General features: G+C 45.5%; 1 protein-coding gene across 2 annotated transcripts; it reads left to right on the top strand.

The window, feature by feature from the left end:
* The first annotated feature begins 11,382 nt into the window (after positions 1-11,382).
* On the top strand, positions 11,383-18,161 carry LOC130266075 (coiled-coil domain-containing protein 81-like). Of its 2 annotated transcripts, none has more exons than XM_056515393.1 (7): positions 11,383-11,566; positions 11,644-11,708; positions 12,098-12,251; positions 13,751-14,001; positions 14,495-14,580; positions 15,519-15,673; positions 17,774-18,161. In XM_056515393.1, exons 1-7 carry the CDS (start codon positions 11,482-11,484, stop codon positions 17,896-17,898), a joined length of 921 nt encoding a protein of 306 aa, XP_056371368.1. In that variant the 5' UTR covers positions 11,383-11,481; the 3' UTR covers positions 17,899-18,161. The 2 variants fall into 2 exon arrangements, with proteins under 2 accessions (XP_056371368.1, XP_056371367.1); XM_056515392.1 differs by having other exon boundaries at positions 11,394-11,566; positions 16,135-18,161.
* Positions 18,162-19,127: the final 966 nt, after the last annotated feature.

Below are 19,127 nucleotides of genomic sequence, written 5' to 3'. Positions count from 1 at the left end.
TCCTCCCTTCTGTGATACCCTGCACCTTTACCATGGGAGGTTGAGGCTACCTTCATTTTAGCGTGGTTCCCCTGGTTAGCATTTCCCTCCCTGAGCTGACGCACCCGTGCTGCCAGGACAGAAGTGGATTTCCCATCCCATTTTCCCATGTCTTCCCCATGGTCTCGCAGGAAAAACCACAGGTCAGCTCGTGGGGTGTACCCTCCCTCCCTAGCTGGGGGGCGTTGGGTTCTAGATTTGGGGCCTGTGACTCGCACTGGTGCTGCACTGATCTTCCTTATCTCCTCCCTTATCTCCTCCCTCATCTCCTCCCTCATCTCCTCCCTTATCTCTTCCCTCATCTCCTCCATCCTGTTTTGGACCTCTTGGAGGTCCCTGGCCACGGCAGAGACATTGACCTGCATTGGGCCATTCATCATGCTCTCAAAATTTCTGAATTTGTTGGCAACAGAACCCACTGTCTCTTGATGGTTATCAGCATTGATCATTGCAATGAAGGTGGTATATTGAGATGGCCCTAGGGTTGCAGAATTCCACAGCATCTGCCCTGTGCACCTGACCTTGTCAGGGTCATTGTCATTCTGTCCATCCCTCCCAAAGAGTACCTCTAATACTGCCACTTCTCTCAGCTGCTGGATCCCTTCCTCAAGAGTCTTCCAGTGCATTCTACGGTGGTGCTCCTGCATTCTCTCTTTGTGGACAAACTTCTCTCTCACACTCATTAAAAGCCGGTCCCAGAGGGAAAGGAGGCCTTGCTCCCCTACAAATATCTGGTCCACACCTGAGTCCTGGGCCGAAGATCCAAAATTCCTGGCCTCAGTTCCATCCAGTTGCACATCTGTTCCCGTAAGGTCCCAGACCCGGAGTAACCAAGTTGTAAAAGGCTCACGTCCTTGCCGTGCAATGTCTTTACGCAGGTTACGGAGACTGTCGTATCAGAGGGACTCGGTGACGATCTCAACCTCTGGCTCCCTTGCTGGTTGTGAGGACCCTCCTGGCTGATCCCCATTATCTAGGTGCCTTTTAATCTTAGATTTCCTAGTTTTTACAGGGGCAACTGCTGCTGCCCCTGGAACCTGGACAGATACAACATCTACGGGTTCCACTGCAGCACCATCTGAGACTTCCTCTTTAGGGCACGGGGAGGGTTTCTCACCAGCTGGAGAAAAGTGCTCCTTCAACATCTGGCTGTGCTCCTTCAACATCTGGCTTTGCTCCTTCAACATCTGGCCAATATCCTTCACTAGAGCCCCCACCCACTCTGGGTGGTTCATTTCTGCAGTGGGCTGTGGGGCAGCATCCCTATCCCTTGGTCAGGGTCATGTTCTGGGGCAACATCCCTAGTCCCTGGGGTAGGTATCAGACTTGTTATCCAAGCCAATATTCCCTTGTCTCTGAATGCTAAACAGAACAGGCATATCAGCAACACCAGTCACTGTGTGATATCATTAGCATTTAAAGCAGATCTGAAGTCCTTGAAAACTGGTGTGGTAGCCTCAAATAACTGGGTGATGGGTTGGGAGAAAATTTCCCTTGCATTCGTTACCTCACAATAAGTACTATTGAAAGTATTATTGAAATAACCCCAGAAACACACAGAGTACGATAGCTCTGGATCCATGTGACCACTTCCCAGAGAAAATTAAAAAACCATGAATTCCTGACATAATCAATCCACCAAATGAATCGGATAATAGCTACAATAACTTTGGTGAGGGGGCCCATATTCAAATAAGGGCTTGCAAATGTGAGAGAGATATCTGTGGCCACATGGAGCCCAAACCAGATTAAATCAGACGGCATGTTGCCACTTAAGAGAGCTGTTACTCCTGTCTTACCTCTCCTCTTAATGCCCCCGGGCCCCACAATGGGCGCCAAAATCTGTCCTGGTTTGAAGGACAGGTGTCTGCCAATAAAGGCAGAAGTTTTCTTTGAAACAGAGACCTTAATTCCACTCCCCCCAGGTATTATAAACCTGGTTTGAATCAAGGACTCTGAGGCAGAGATAAGGGGGTAGGAATAACAGCTCTTTTACTAATATATCTAACCGTCCAAGCAGAAACAACAGCAGTGGTTAAAATTACCAACAAAACAGAACAGATAACTCAGTTCCAGTCCTTTCTTTAGCTGAGGGCACACTCTCTCTCGGCGGGAGCGGAGGCGGGAAGGGGCGGCCGCGGCCGCGGCCGCGCCGGTCTTTGGTGGGAGTGGCTGGAGTGGGCAGCTCCTTGCTCACCGTGTGTGTCTGGGTGATTAACTGTGTCTGCAGAGGCAGGAGGCTGCAGCGGGGCAGATGCAGGGCAGGTGATCGCAGAGGGTCTGGCTCTCCTGCATTCGGCCACGTGGCTCCAGACGGGCAATCCTCCTCCGAGCTCCCCGGAAACACGAGTGCCTCCGGAAGTACGAGTGCCCCTCTCCAAGCCGATCCCACCTACTCCTTTTGTCTAGAGTCCTCAAAAGGTTCTGGGTGTAACCCAGCCAGCTCCATTGGCATGATAACAGGAAAAATTCTTTAAATTGACACAGTAATAGAAAAACACTCAACCCCCAACAGCCCTACAGAACCATGCCTGTTTGCAGGGCACTGGCTGGAGCAGGTTCTGTTTGCAGGTGTGAGAAAGGACAGGTGAGACTGAGCCTGATGGGTCCAGCAAAGGGGATGCTGGTGCTGTCCATGGGCAAAAGACTGGCTGAAAGCACTTCAGGAAACTCCTGCAGAGCACTCAAAGTTGCAGTTCAGTGCCTCCAGCATTTTGAAAATGAAGAATTTGTGTATCATTTCTTCAAATGTTTCCTCCTGAACTTGTCTCAAACCAAGACACCCCCCCCCCATTCCCCAAGGGTAGGAAACGTTAAACAAAGATTCAGGAAATTTCATTTTATAAGAAATTATTGTCTTGGAAATATTCCTGGACTCAGCTGAAGCTCTGAGCATGTCATCGTGCTTCACACTTGAGGTAGTAAGAGAATGTATTTACAGAGTCTATAGACAGTGGGATGTTCCAGCTTTAGGACATCATTGCAGGAGCTGCAGCTGCCTTGTTCTGCAGCCAGAGGCTTCAAGTCTCAAGGGATTGGAATGATTCTGCCCCAGTCACTTATCAGCATCTTCCCAGCCCAAACTGATTGAAGGTCTCTGTGCCTCTGTGATGTGCCCAGGGTGGCTGCAGGCAGTGCCCCAGCTCAGCAGCACAGACATAGCACAAGGACTTTAGTGACCCTCTAAGGGATTGGGGCTGAGTCCCTGGACATCAGTCCCTAAGAGGGAGCTGAAGAAATCTCTCTTAGAAGAATTCAAAGTCAGACTCAAGCTCTGAAGTTTAATGAAGTTTTAATGGGTCTCACTGAGAAAAATGACTGTGAAAGTGTCCCCAGTTTCCAGTGAGAGCAGAACAGTGGAGCAGTGATGACAGGTGAGGACAAACAAGGGAAAGGTGTCTCTGATGCTGAGAAAACCTGGATGTGTTTCAGGAATGCAAAGGTCCAAGGGCCGAGCCCCAGCCCCTGGCAAGGCACATCCTGTCCCTCCCTCATTGCTCAGGGTTCTTCCCAGGCCACTGGGCTCTGGGGATGTGCAATGCCAAGGGCAGGACCATGGGGCGGCCCCTGCCAGGCTGCTTAGCAGGGACAAGGAGGCAATGAGGCCCCAGCACAGCAAGGCTCACTTGTCCCCTGCTGGCCTCAGGCCCAGGGCCAGCAGCCATGGCCCAAGTGCTGCAGCAGTTGGCTCTGGCAGGGCCTTTCAGCTGCTGCCCATCCCTGTGCCCTGTGCAGCCCAGGCTGTCCTACGGTGTCCATGCCCTGCGCCTCTGTCCCTGCAGGCTGTCGTCATCCCCCAGCTGCCCCACCTCGCTGGCCCTTCCTTTGCTGGCAGCTCTGCGTCCTGCCTGCCTCTGCCTGGCCACACAAAGCTCCAGACTCCTTTTGGGAGATGTGTTGCACCACAGCCCTGCCCTAGGAGAGAAATTCCTTTCTCCTTGTTTCCAGTCTGGACCTCCCCAGGTGGTCTGTGTGGCATTATTTCTTTCTCAGGCTGTTACATATAGTGATGAAAAGCTCCACCATTTCTCAAACCACCCTTCAAGCCCTCTCAGGCTCCTCCTGTTCTGTCCTCAGTTTTCACATCAATTAGCCCAAGCCTCCCAGTCTCTATGGGTCATGTGCTTGATACCTCTAGATCCCATCTTGGGAGATTTCTGTGTCTTTTCAAGGTCTTTTCAGATGAAACATTGTGGTCATATATATATTTGCAAGAAAATAATAAAAAAACTGATTATTTTCGGGCCTGTAGTGGCAAAAGAAGGGGCAATGTCTTTAAAATTGTGAAGGAGAAATTTAGATTGGATAATAAGGAAGAAATATTTTTTGATGAAGGTGGCAAGACAGACAAACGGGTTGTCCATAGGAGTGGATGTTCCATTCCAAAAATTGTTCAAGGTCCGGACCTTTGACCATCTGTTCTAGTGGCAGTTGTGCCTTCCCCCATGTCTTGGAGTGACTTTATGATGCCTCTATCCCCAAATTGTCTGTTCTGTTCTGTTAGTGTTAAGTATTGAGTTCTGCAACTGTAAAACTGGTTCCAAGAGTAAAAGGGGGAGAAAAAAATACAGAGTTTGTTATCAGAAACGGCACTTGCTCTCCCCAAGTTCTTCACACAGACTGTTTGTCTGCAGTGGACAACAAGAGAGCTCTCTTTTGCTTTTTAGTTAGTTTTCTGGCTAGCTGAGGCAAAGGAGTCTCCTGGATTGTTTTTTCCCTTTTTCTTAAAATTATTTTAACCTGGTCTGGACTGAAAACCCAGAGGAATGTCAGGAGCTCACACCTGTGGCTCACCAGGACTGGCCTGGGCTGTGACATTTCCCAGCTCTGGAGGGACTGAGAACAGACTGAGTGAGCTGGGCTGCAACCCATGAAAGGGACTCTTCTGAATTTGTCATCTCTTCAGAACAGTGAAACGTTTTGCTGTTTAGTATTGTTCATTTCCGTGCTGGGGAGTGCTTTGTCTGTTAAATAAACAGGTTTTTTTCTACTTCCCTCTGATAAAAATATTTTTCCCAAACCAGCTGGGGGAGGAATCCCATTCAGAAGCTTACTCCCAAATTTGCCCTAAACCAAAACAAATATTTATTGGCGCCCAGCATGTGGCCCAAGAAAGTGGAAAAAAACCTGTTCTAATTGCATTTTGGTTGTACTTACTCTGTATTGGGGTAAAGCAGTCAATAACCATGTTGTTAAAATTCATAATGTCCCTCAGTGTAGAAGTCTTCATATGTCTTGAGTCCCTAAGCGTTTTTCAAGTTTTAATACCTTCCTGGTCCCTAAACTTATTTTCTTATCCGAAGATAGCTCCAGTAGTGTTCCTAACACCTAGCATTTTCAGAAAAACACACAGATTAAAATAACTATTATACTGATTTCAGTGATAATGATTTATAAAAAGTTTATAAAGCTACTAAAGTTTGTTCCAAGTATGTATAGTTTAGAGTTTCTTTGTCCTACCCTGCGTCCCAGTTCCAATAGCATGTTTTGGAGGTTTATTAGTAATTGCACCCAGTTTGTTAAAAAAAGAGCAAGGGATGAGGCTTTTCAGCCTTTCCTTCTTCCCCTTTAAATCTGTTAAGTCATTTTTAAAAAATGTTTATTATTAACACATAATAACAATTCATAATTAATTCATAATTCATAATTGTGTTCATAATTAACCCAAAAACACAACTTCTTCTAGCACTCCAACTACCAGTGCTAAAATAAATGTTCAAAAATGTTCCCTCTACCCACCACACCACCAACACCACATAAAACAAATAAAGTACCCTCATGACGCAATGTGCCCATATTAAAAAATTTAATCACCCTAAAATTTTAAAAATAATTGCAAATTAACCCAAATGTAAAAAACTTAAGTCTAGCTAAAAAAAAAAAACAAACAAAAACAACACATGCTAAAAAAGCCCCACCATACAATCAACTGCCAACAAATAAAACATGCTATGCTCTTTTCACCAACAGCTCCTGTCACATTGTAAAAATAAACCAAAAATAAAAACCAGCTGTATAAAGCCCCACACAACAAGCTACACAAGCTACCAGAAAAAAAAAGTTGACTTGCTGAACTCAAAGCTGTTCAGGTAGCCCTAAACATTACTAAAAGAAAAATGTGGCCAAAGCTCTATCTTTACACCAATTCATAAATAATAGCCAATGCTCTGTAAAATTAGCTAAAAAAATTTAAAAAGACTCACTGACAACAGAAAAAAACCAATCTAAACTGCTAACAAATAAAAAACATTGCCACTCAAGCAAAAAAACTGCCTGTAAAAATTCATCCTATAAATGCCCATGTCCCCAAAAATAATACTAGCAAAAAACACCAAAACAACAAACAAATAAATCAAGCTGCACAAATAAAAATATCAGAACAACACAAATTTACAACACAAATTAACAAATTAACAACACAAAAAAAGTTATTCCTAGCCCAATAAACCCATAATACTTCAAGTCATCAAGACAAAAATATCACCTATAAATAAGCACAAAACCAAAAAATAAATTTAACCATAAACAATATTTCCCAAGTTATACTTATATATATTGTTTAACTTATATGTTAAACATATAATACCATCAAGCAAACCAAACAAATAAAGCCCCTCTAGTATAAAAAAACTGTAATCCAAACATAAATACAAAAAAGCCTGACAAATTAACTACACTACACCTCAAACCCACCAAAACAAATGCTATGTACTGGCCATCATAGAAGCCACCACCAAATAATTAAAAACCAACTCTGTGCCTCACGTCACTACCCAGAACACAATCTTAAGCCTAAAAAAGCAAATCCTTTAAAAATATAGTACCCCTGAAAAAACTAAATCAAACAAAAAACTCATTTCAAAAATAACCTTATCAATACCTGAGCTAAAAAACACAGCATTGAGTAGGTATACCATATCCCCTGCCATACACCAGCGGCAAGCAAAGTAAAAAAATACAATAAACAGTTTAAAACCGCCTTAAAAACATTAAATAAGAAATCTTTCAAAAAATTGAAAGCAGCATCTAACAAAAGCCTCCTTGTTAGTTAAGACTCGAAGCTCCACCAACCGAGTGGGCCCTACCCAGTCTAAGTCCTTGCATACAGTAAACACAAATAAAGTCCCAGTAATACATACCAAAAATTTATTTTAAAAAACAGTTTAAATCAATTCTACCTCAAATACAAACAAACCCATTCATAAAATTGTCTTTGCTCACAAACCAGGTTATATGTAATAAATAATACAAAAAATAAAACAGCACAATATGTACCTCAAAAAAAATCTAATTATTAAGTAAAAATCATATGTAGATATTACTATTAAATATCACTGTCAAATATAACTGTCATTGTATATAACTATATCCTATATATATATACATATATACATATATACATATACATATATACATATATATATACATATATACATATATATATCTATAAAATATATGTATTTATAAAATTAAAATGTATAATAAATATAACAATAAACTAACAATATAAAAATAAAAAGTAAAATTACTTACGGTAACTTTATAATGCTTGTATCCTCAAATCCTCTGTTCTGTTCTGTTGGTATTATGTTCTACAACTTTAAAACTAGTTCCAAAAATAAAAAAAAATTTAAAAATGCAGAGTTTGTTATCAAAAACAGCACTTACTCCCCCAAATTCTTCAGACAAACTCTATTGTCTGCAATAAACAACAAAAGAAAGTCTCTTTTGCTTTTTAATTAATTTTCTCACTAGCTAAAACAAAAAAGTCCCCTGAACTGTTTTTTCCCTTTTTCTTAAAATTATTCAAACCTGCTCTAAACTAAAAACCCAGAAAAAACACCAGAAACTCACACCTGTAGCTCACCAAGCCTGGCCTTTTCCCAATGCCAAAAAAAATACGAATAAACTTAGTAAGCCAAGCTGCAACCCACAAAAAAAACCCTTCTAAATTTATCACCTCTTCAAAACAGCAAAAAGTGTTGCTGTTAGTATTGTTCATTTCCATATGAAAAAATACTTTGTCTGTTAAATAAACAGATTTTTCCACTTCTCTCTAAAAAAATATTTTTTACCAAACCAGTTAAAAAAAAATGCCATTCAAAAATTTCCTCCCAAATTTACCCTAGACTAAAACACCTCAGCAAGAAGGGTGCAGTAGATGGTATTTTAGGGCCATTCCAATTTAAACAACAAAAATTTAAAAATTAGTTCAAGGAAAGCTCTGACACCTCCTCTTCAAAGACTCACCAAGGGGTCAATGGCAGAGCTCTCCAGCATGGCCTTGCCAGCTGAACATGGCAGGTTCTGCATTGGGGTCTGAGATTCATGATGGAAATTCACAAAGGACATTTGGGGAATCTGCAAGATTTCCCACGGGCTGTCTAAGAAAGGACCCCAGGAAGGGAAAGAATGGGGATCAAGGTGGTTTGCTGAGAGATGATGGCCAGTGCCTATCACTGGCAGTGACCTACAGCTGATCCCCACAGCCTATGGCATTTTCCTAAACCCTCCAGTGCCAAGAACTGTCTGAGACAAGGGAGTTCTCTGTGCTCTGGGATGTCCAAGTGCCTGATACTGGACTGGGCACCATAGATCATCAGGTCCTGTGTCCTTTGGGGGCCCAGGCACTGGTGAGACTGGTGTGTGTGGGGCTGGGTGTAACCACCAGGGAACATCAGACAAACACTAGGGAGCAGCAGAGGCCTGGGAGCCGCTGTGAGATCAGCTCCTGCAGAGACCCACATGGTGTAGGTGTCTCTGCAGCTCTGTCTCTCATCTTGCCATGGCAGAGCACAGAGACAGCCTCTCCCTGTGTCCTTTCCCCACTAACTGTGCTTTGACCTGGCCTGGAAACCTCCTGAGGTCCCTCCCAGGAGGAGTCCCTGTGCATTTCCCTCCCCAATGACTCTGCCCTTCCTGATCCAGCAGCAGTGGGGCAGCAGAGCTGGGGCAGAGCAGGAGCAGTGCAGGGACAGGGCTGGCTCTGACCAGGGCCATGAAGCCCCTGCCAGGAGGTGACAGCAAGGACACTTTGCAAAGGGGAAATTTAGAAATGGTCACTTTGTGGTATTTAGGAAGGGAAAGCTTTGCTATAGCTTGTGAGGAGGATGACAAGGGGTGTTGGGTGAAACAAGGGATGTTCAGCTTGGAGATGGGAAAAAATGTTTTCCCACTTGCAGCATTGGTGCAGAGCAGGGTGGCCATGAGCCTGGCCAGCCTCCCTGTGTGCCAGGGCTGGTTGGGTTGTATAAGAGAGGTGCTCCCAGCGTCAGAGCCCAGGAGAGGCCTCTGCCTCTTGCCTCGCTCCTTCAGCTCCCCAAGGATGGAAGTCCTGTTTTGTGGGTTCTCTCATGTGCTGGATGGCCTTACACTGCTTCCTGGCTAGAATGTCTGCCGAGGACCAGCCAGGCTGTTGCAAGGGCAGTGACTCCACAGCCATCACCATTCCAGCCATGTCCCCCAGGCCTGGCTCTCCCCTTTCCTCTGCCCCTGTCTTATTTCTGCTGGGATGAGCATTTTCGTGGTTAATATCTTGTCCCCAAGTTTTGGGGCCAACCAGGTTCCTGGAGCAAAAGTGGCTTCACAGTCAACATGTGAACACTGAGAGATGAACTTCCCATCTGCTGATGGGAAGTTAGAGCAGGATGTGGTTGGAAAGGGGCTGTGTGGATGTGGGGCAGCATATTTCTGGGGCCACTGTGGGGCACAATGGGTTGGATAGCAACAGATCTGCCCAGAGCAGGTCAGGAATAAATTTGATCTGATCATTTGCTGTATTAGGTCCAGTTGTTTGGTCTGCTCATGTGGGTATGGAAGCTCACACTGTGCATATTCCCATCTGTGCTCCTCTTAGGGATCTTTTTCAGAGCAGGAAGAGGGATCAATTGCTTTGTTGCTGTATTATGGGATATCATTTTATGATGTGAGAACACCAAGGGCAGTGAGGCTCATTTGGGATTTGCCTTCAGTGCTTTTCTCCTGCCCTTGCCTTGGGTTCTGCCTCTCAGACTCCATTAATAATCGTACCCAGCCTAAGGGGGGAATAGGGGAAGATGATTTTCCCCTGCCTTCACCCCCTTTTCCTCCTTCAGGCCTGTTCCTACAGCTTTTGAGAAGTTTGAATTCCCTTTCAGTGTTAAGGAAAGCCTGTTCTTGTTGCCAAGTCTCCCAACTCTCCTCAGTGTGGTCCATACCATGTTTAGAGTCAGAGATTTCTAGGAAAGTCATTCAGAGATCTGCCCCAAGGGTGGATAGTCATGAGTGGCATGGAATGTGGGAGCAAATGGGCCGGTGTTTGGAGGACACCTCTCCTCCAGTGGTTTGGAAGTTCATCCCTGAACAGCCACAGGACCCTGTTAAAAATGCTGCAACAGCTCCAGAGGGGTGCAAAGTGATGCAACCTGCAGGGTCCTGGCTACTGTTTGTGGGACACTGCTGGTCACTGGACAGCACCCTCAGGAGGAAAGCAGAACAACAGGCACCGTGGGCACTCCTGAACCAGGGGAATAGCCCCTGCCAGGAGCAGTGGCTGCTACACAGAAGAAATCCAAGAACAAATCAGCACCAATCCCTTAGTGAGGGAGGAAGAGGAGGCAGGGCCCTCACAACAGGAGGAAGAGTCAGGGCCAGAGACCATCACTTGATCCCTGTTCTCAGGTGAGCTGCAAGATGTGTGAAAAGATTTCAGCCGCCAGTTGAGAAAGCCCCTGGTGACCCTTCTGCTCTCTGCTGAAACATCACGGCTTCGATGTAGAACTGGATGGTAGTGAAGTCAAGCAACTGTGATCTCTATCCCAGGATTTGGGCATTGACCAGATGTAAGGACCTGATAATAAAAATTGCTTTGTCATTATGTCTGCTTATTGTAATGTCTTTGAACACCTGGAAACTGTGTCCCCCATGTCTCCCTTGTCCCCCATTCTGTGCCTCCCATCCAACATCCTCCAAGTCCCCACTTCATGTCCCCCATTTCATGTCCCCCATCCCCCACATCCCCCATGTCCCTCATCCCATTCCCCCCTATCTCCCATGTTCCCAATTCCGTGTCCCCATCCCGTGGCCCCCATTCCATATCCCATCTCCCATGTCCTCCATCCCCTTCCCCCACATCCCCCCTGACCCCATTTCACATGCCCCATTCCACATCCCCCATATGCCCCATCCCATGTCCCATCCCATTGGTCCCACACCCTCCATGTCTCCCATTCCATGTCCCCCATTCCATATTCCATGCCTTCTCCCTGCCTCATCCTTGTATCCCCCACCCCTGTCGCCGCAATGTCACCACAACATCACAGAGGCCCCAGTGAAGTCACAGTGCCACCAGCTGAGTGACCAAGCATCCTTGAGGGACACAATGGGAGCTAGTCCGGTGGTGGGATGTTCTAGACTCCACATCCTGATCCCACATCCTAATACCACATCCCGAGGGAGTGCGGAATGAGCTCCTGCACTCGCACTGCCAGGAGGACCAAGGTGGAGCTCTGGGGGAGGACAGAGGTTGCTTCAGCCACCATCCTTGAAGGTACCAGCACCTCCTGGACCCCAGGAATGCCAGAATCTGTTGGGACCCACCCTGACTGAGTTTTCCTCAATTCCCAGAGTGGAAGAAAATTTGGGATGCAGTGGCTGACTTCATCCTGGAACAGCTCCTGCTGCGGAAGAAGGTCACCCCAATTCCCCTGCCATGTTCCCTCCTGGGGGTCGAGATCACCTCTGCTTCATTCCAAAATCCTGAAATTCCTCTTTCAGGGCATTCAGATCCCGAAATCCTGAAACTCCTCTTGCAGCGGGTGCAGATTCCAAAATCTCTTTTTCAGGGGGCACAGATCCTAAAATCCTGAAATTCCACTTCAAAATCATGAAATTCCACTTCCAGAGGGGAGCAGATCCCAAAATCTGAAAACTCTGCTTGCAGAGGGTGCAGATCCCAAGGTCCTGAAATTCCAAGTTACATGGGGCACAGACCCCACAATCTCAAACTTACACTTCAAAATCCCAAAATTCTACTTTCGGGGGGAAGCAGACCCCAAAATTGCCAAAATTCTGGTTGCAGGGGGTGTGGATCCCAACCCTCGGTGCCCTGGATGTGGTTCCCTGGCGGGTGCAGGTTGGAGACGTGGAGGTGACAACATGGAAGCCAATTTTTTGCCTGGCCAGGAATTTGGTCCAGAGCCACAATTTGATGGATGACTGGGAATTCTGGCCTGGTAGGACCATGGAGATTCTGAGGTGGACATGGATGGAGGTAGAGGGTTGAGGGAGGGGGTGGAAAACAGGGAGTTGAAAGGTGTGAGAAGAAACCAAAAAAATGTGAGGAGACCTTAAAAGTCCATGAGGAGATCCCAAAAACCACAAGGAGACCTCAAAAAAACATGAGATCCCAAAAATCACAAGGAGAATTCCACCAAAAAACAAAGAGGAGATCCCAAAAAATCCATGAGAAACCCCCAAAACCCACAGAGATACTCTAAAAAGCCCCATGAGAAGAACCCAAAAATCACAAGAACACGCCCAAGCATGTGAGGAAACCCAAAAATACATTACAAGACCTCAAAAAAAGCGCATGACAAGACCCCAAAAAACCATGAGACCTGAAAAAACATAAGAAGATCCCAAAACCACAAGGAGGTCCCATAAAACAATGAGGAGACCCCCCACAGAAGACAAGGATAGCCCATAAAACCATGAGAAGACACCCAAAAAGCACAAGACCCCAAAACTCACAAGACCCCAAAAAACCATTAGAAGAACCCCTAAAAACCATGAGGATACCAAAAAAAAACCCCAAATAACAAGAAGATGACCAAATTCACACGGAGAACCCCAAAAACATGGGGAGACTCCAAATCTCCACATGAGAAGACCCCAGAAAACCAAAAAGAGACCCAGAAAACAAGAAGTCCTCAAAAACCACAAGACCCCAAAACCCATTAGGAGACCCCTAAAATTTTGTGAAGACGCTAAAAACCACTATAAGAGCCCAGAACTCAGAAGGTGACCTCATAAAACCATGAGGAGACCCCCAAAATCATGACCCCCCCCAAAAAAAATGCATAGTAAGACAAAAAAAAAAGAGTAAACCCTCAAAAAAACACAAGGAACTCCCAAAAAACCACAAGAAAACCCCAAAAATCTCAAGCAGACCCCAAAATACCATCAGGTGACCCTTTTGCCCCTGAGGAGACTCCAAAAAAACACAAGAGGACCCCAAAAATCATGAGGACACCCCAAAAAAGCACATAAATCAAGGAGGATCCCATAAATCAGTGAGGAGACCCACAAAAATAGAAAGACACCCCATAAAACCATGAGAAGACCTCAAAACCCATGAGAAGACCCCAATATGAGAAAACCTGAAAAACCTACAAGAAACCCTCCCAAAAACATGAGAAGGCTCCAAAGCCTCTACAGAGATGTCAAAAAAAAACTCAAAAATCATGTAGACACCAAAAAAACCCATGAGAAAAATCCCATAAAACCACAAGAAGACCCCAGATACCACAAGGAGACAAAGAAAATCCCTCAAGACCCCAAATCACTCTGAGAAGACTCCAAAACATCCTAAGACATTAAGAAAAAAATATGAGGACAACAATAGCCACAAGGAGATCCCATAAAAACCTCAAGAAATCCCCCAAACCCAACCAGAAAACCACAAACCCCTCAAGGATACCACAAATCCCCACCATCTTCCATGTCCTCCCAGGGAACCTGGATTCACTCCGGACGTTTGCAGTGGCAGCAGTGCTGGGACTGCCCCGGCGCAGGGTGGAGGGTGCCCTCCAGGCCACTATGTCCCTCCTGTCGCGGTGCTTGGGGACAGGTGAAGACGTGGCCCTGGTCCTGGGGGACATTGGAGTCCTGCTGGTGGAGCGGCGCAAGGTCCGGATGAGGTTCTACCACGACTTCCTGGAGGCAGTGGCCGGGAAGGAGAACCTGGAAAACGGCGTCTTCAAGGTGAGGGGGTTGAGGGGATGGGGGCAGGAGAGTGGAGTGGTCCTTTAAAATTACCTCATCCATGGGGAGAAGGTCCTGCCATCTTTGGGATTCTTAAGTCCCTTGGCCATGTTGAGGAAATCCCATCATTTTTGGGATTCTTCAGCATTTCCTCATACATGAAGGAGGTCCAAACATCTTTGAGGTCCTCTTCGGTCTCCTTCATTGTTGAGTTCCTCATCCACATTGAGATCCTTCAACGTTCCCTCACCCATGTTAAGGCGGTCACAGCATCTTTGGGGTCCTCTTGGGGCTCCTGCAATGCTCGGTTCCTTATCTTTGGGGTCTTCCATCACTGCTGTCTTCATCCATGATAAGAAGTTTCAGCCATCTTGGTGCTCCTGCAACACTGAGCTTCTCATCCATGGGAAGATCCCACTATCTTTGGGGTCTTCTAATGTTGAGTTCCTCATCCCTATGGAGAAAGTCCCATCCCTGTTCTCTTCTGCTACAGATCCAGGAGCTCCTGGACATGGTGGTGCCTCGGGGAGTCCCTGTGGCTGCTCTGACCTCATTTGGCTCCATCATCATCTTCCCTGAGTGCGTCCAGGGACTATCCTGGGGCTCTGGGATGGGACTGGAATGGGATCCAACCCAACTCACTCCAAGATTCCTTGGATTTAGAGGGCCTGAGGAATTCCGCCCTGGGAGGGTCTGGGGGATGGTGGATTTTGGGAAAACTGTGGTGGATTTTGGGAAAATGTGGAGGATTACAGGGAGATGGGAGTTTTGGGGAAGATATGGTGGATTTGGAGGAAAGTAAGGAGGATTTGGGAGAAAACCATGGTGGAATTGGGAAATGAGGTTGATTTGGGAGGGAAAGAGATTTGGGGGAAAAAGATTAATTTGGGAAAGTCATGGTGAGTTTGGGAAAATGAGGTGGATTTTGAGGAAAATGTGGTGGATTGTAGAAAAAGAACAGGTGGATTAAGGAAGATGTGGAACTGGGAAAAACATTGATTTGAGAAAAAATAGGGTGGATTTAAGCAAAACATGGTGGATTTGGGGGAAAACATAGTATATTAAGGAAAATGTGTTGGATTTGGAGAAATACAAGATGGATTTGGAAAAACTATGGTGGATTTGAGGATAATGGAGGATTTGGGAAAAACGTGGATTTGCAGAAAACCAAGGTGGACTTGGGAAAAATGCAGTGGATTTTGGGGAAAACTATGGTAGATTTCTGAAAAAGGTTGAGGATTTGGGAAAAAAGTGGATTTTGGGCAAAATGGTGGATTTGGAAAAAATAGTATGGATTTGGGGAAACCTACGGTGGATTTGTGAGAAATTAGGTGGATTTGGGAAAAACAAGGTGGATTTGGGGGAAACGTGGCGGATTTAAGGAAAACTATGGCGGATTTGGGGGGAAAAAGTGAATTTAGGAATAAGTGGTGAATTGAGGGAAAATGATGTAGATTTGGGGAATACTGTGGTGATTCCAGGGTGGTTCCAGGGTGATCATGGTATTTCCCACCCAGATTCGAGAGGGAAATGGTCCAGGCACCACTTTCAAGGGTGCGGCTGCTACAGAGCCTTCAGAACCTCCCCAAGGAGACCCCACGTCCCAGGGGTGATCTGGGACCACAGATCAGGAAAGAAGGGAAAGGCAGGAAAACTGGGAGAGGCAGAGAAGGTAATTTAATTTTTTTTTAATGGGGAAAAATGAAAATAAATGGGAAAAAAGAAAAAAAAAAGGTGGAATCTGAAAAAATTGGGAAAATGGGAATTAATTGGGATAATAAAGTAAAGGAATGGGGGAAAGGAAACAAATAGCAAAAAATGAGGAAAATAGGAATTTTGGGGTATAATAAAGTAAAAAAAGTGGGGGAAATGGGAATTTCGGGGATTATAAAGAAAAAAATTGGGAGACAGAAATGTGTGGAAAAAATCAAGGAAAATGGGAAAAATGGGGGAAGGGTAAAGGGGGAATTGAGAGTGAAAAGGCAAAGAAATGAGGAAAAAAGCAAAGAAATTGATAAAAAATGGGAAAGAAAAGGGGAAAAGAAAAGGAATGGGGAAAGAAGAGAGAAATATGGGGGAAAGGGAAGAAATGGGACAAATTATGTGACCTCTGACTTGACCTCTTCTTCTCAGTTCCAAAGACAGTTTCTGGACTATCAGGAAGAGAGGAAAAATCTGAGGAAGAGATTCCAGAAAAACAGAAAACCCAGAGGAGGAAGGGGAAGGAGAAGAAGTCAGAAACAAAGCTGGGGAAGAAGGAAAAAGAATCAGGGAAGTCAGAAACCAAAGTGGGGAAAAAGAAGTCAGAAACTGAATTGGAGAGGAAGGAAAAACTGGGAAAGTCAGAAACTCAATTGGAGAAAAAGAATTCAGAAACTGAATTGGGGAGGAAGGAGAAATCAGGAATGTTGGAAACTGAACTGGGGAAAAAGGAGAAGTCAGGAAAGTTCGAATCCGAAGGGATGAAGGAAAAGCTGGAAAAGTCAGAAAAACCAGGAAAGTTAGAAAAGTCAGAAATGTCGGGAAAGTCAGAAAAGGTGGGAAAGTCAGAAATGTCGGGAAAGTCGGAAAACTCAGGAAAGTTGGAAAAGTCGGAAAAGTTTGAAAAGTTGGAAAAGTCGGAAAAGTTTGAAAAGTTGGAAAAGTCAGAAAAGTCAGGAAAGTTGGAAAAGTCAGAAAAGTTGGAAAAGTCGGAAAAGTTGGAAAAGTCGGAAAAGTTTGAAAAGTTGGAAAAGTCAGAAAAGTCAGGAAAGTTGGAAAAGTCAGAAAAGTTGGAAAAGTCAGAAACGTTGGAAAAGTCGGAAAAGCTGGAAAAGTCAGAAATGTCAGGAAAGTCAGAAAACGTGGGAAAGTCAGAAATGTCAGGAAAGTCCAAATCCGAAGGGATGAAGGAAAAGCTGGAAAAGTCAGAAAAATCAGGAAAGTCAGAAAAGTCAGAAATGTCGGGAAAGTCAGAAAAGGTGGGAAAGTCAGAAATGTCGGGAAAGTCAGAGAAATCAGAAAAGTTGGGAAAGTTGGGAAAGTCAGAAAAGTCGGGAAAGTCTGAAAAGTCGGAAAAGCTGGAAAAGTCAGAAAAGTCAGGCAAGTTGGAAAAGTTGGAAAAGTTGGGAAAGTCTGAAAAGTCAGAAAAGTCAGAAATGTTGGGAAAGTCAGAAAAGGTGGGAAAGTCAGAAATGTCGGGAAAGTCTGAAAAGTCGGAAAAGCTGGAAAAGTCAGAAAAGTCAGGCAAGTTGGAAAAGTTGGGAAAGTCTGAAAAGTCAGAAAAGTCAGAAATGTTGGGAAAGTCAGAAAAGGTGGGAAAGTCAGAAATGTCGGGAAAGTCAGAAATGTCAGAAAAGTCAGAGAAATCAGAAAAGCTGGGAAAGTTGGGAAAGTCAGAAAAGTTGGAAAAGTCAGAAAAGTCAGAAAAGACAGTAATGTCAGGAAAGTCAGGAAAGTCAGAAAAGTCAGAAATGCCGGGAAAGTCAGAAAAGGTGGGAAAGTCAGAAATGTCGAAAAAGTTGGAAAAATCAGAAATGTCGGGAAAGTCAGAAAAGTCGGGAAAGTTAGGAAAGTCAGAAAAGTCAGAAATGTTGGGAAAGTCAGAAAAGCTGGAAAAGCCAGAAAAGTTGGAAAAGTTGGAAAAGTCGGAAATGTCTGAAAAGTTGGAAAAATTGGAAACCGAGGGGAGGAAGAAGAAGTTGGAAAAGTCCCCAAACAAGTGAGGCTGAGGGCTTGGGGACAACCTGGTGCTCCCCAGCCCAGGATGACCTTTCCCATTGGATCCTTCCAGGGATCATCCTGAGACTCCAAAGGCCGGACAGCGCCGGGACCGCTCCAGGCGCCGGTGCCAGATGCAAAGGGCCAAAACTCCACGCTCCAGGGGAGGAAGAGCAGAAGGAGACAGGAAAGAGATGAAGAGGAAGGAGAAATCCAAGCGGATCCATCTTTGGGATCCCTGGATCTTCCAAACACCAGTGATCGCAGTGCTGTCAGTGTCCAGCTCTGGCTCCAGCATTCCTGAGGATCCCAACTCCAAGGAGCCCCTGCCCAGCCCTGTGAAGCCAATCAGGACATGCAACGAAAACTTCTGGCCAGTGCTGAAGGTGTCTCTGGAGTAGCTGGGAATCTCTGGGAATCTCCAGGAACCATCAATAAATGCGTCTGGTTTGGGATGGTTGAGGGATGACTGGGATGAGCTTCCTTTTCTCAGGATCCATTGGGATTTTTCCAATTTTCTCCCAGAATCTGCCCTTTTTGTTCCAAATCCCATTGGATCAAAGCCCAAATCCCATTGGATCCAAGACCAAATCCCACCAGATCCACCACAAAATCCCACTGGATGCAACCCCAAATCCCAGTAGATCCAACCTAAAATCGCAATGGATCCAACACAAAATACCATTGGGCCCCACCCTGTCTCATGGGGTGGCTCATGTTGATCAGGGTATCCCATGGCCATTTGTGCCAGGAATTGTCAGTGTTCCCCCCAGACTCTTGGCAGCTTGGGAGATATTGCCAGAGGTGTGAACTCACCTGGGACCCTGCAGGAGTGGAGCCAGGGCTGTCCTTCCGTTCAGGATCTAAAAGCAGCTGTGTGGGTGATGGAGTGAGTGTGGCTGCCCAGGGTATTGCTGCCCTGGGGTTTTCAGCGCTGCCACCAAAGCCTCCCTGCTCCTCCCTGCTCCTCCCTGCTCCCTGCCCTCCTGGGCCGAGTCTGGGTTCTTCCCCTCAGTCCCTTTCTCCGCCATCACTGCCCGCCCTGGTACCAGAGCGCCCCCTGCTGGCCACAAAACGGCGCCTGCCCCACCCCTGCCCTGCCCCTGCCCTCCAGCACCACCAGTGCCCCCTGCAAGGTGTGGCCAGAACTGCAGCCAAGTGGGAAGGGGAGCCTGGCGGGTGGGGAACTCCTGGGATTGTTTGGCTTTGTTTATTCTGTTCTGTCAGATAGATATATATATTTAAAAAAAATTATATATATATATATATATATATATATGTATATGTATATGTATATGTGTATGTGCATGTGTATGTATATGTATATGTATATGTATATGTATATATATATGTATATTTGCTAGTGAAGAACTATTAATCCTTTTCCATATTTTTACCTTGAGGGCTCACAATTTTGAAGTTTAATA

Source organism: Oenanthe melanoleuca, unplaced genomic scaffold (genome assembly GCF_029582105.1).
Source record: "Oenanthe melanoleuca isolate GR-GAL-2019-014 unplaced genomic scaffold, OMel1.0 S001, whole genome shotgun sequence".
Taxonomy (NCBI): domain Eukaryota; kingdom Metazoa; phylum Chordata; class Aves; order Passeriformes; family Muscicapidae; genus Oenanthe; species Oenanthe melanoleuca.
The sequence above is the reverse complement of the archived record's forward strand: the minus strand, read 5'-3'. Positions and strand labels throughout refer to the sequence as shown.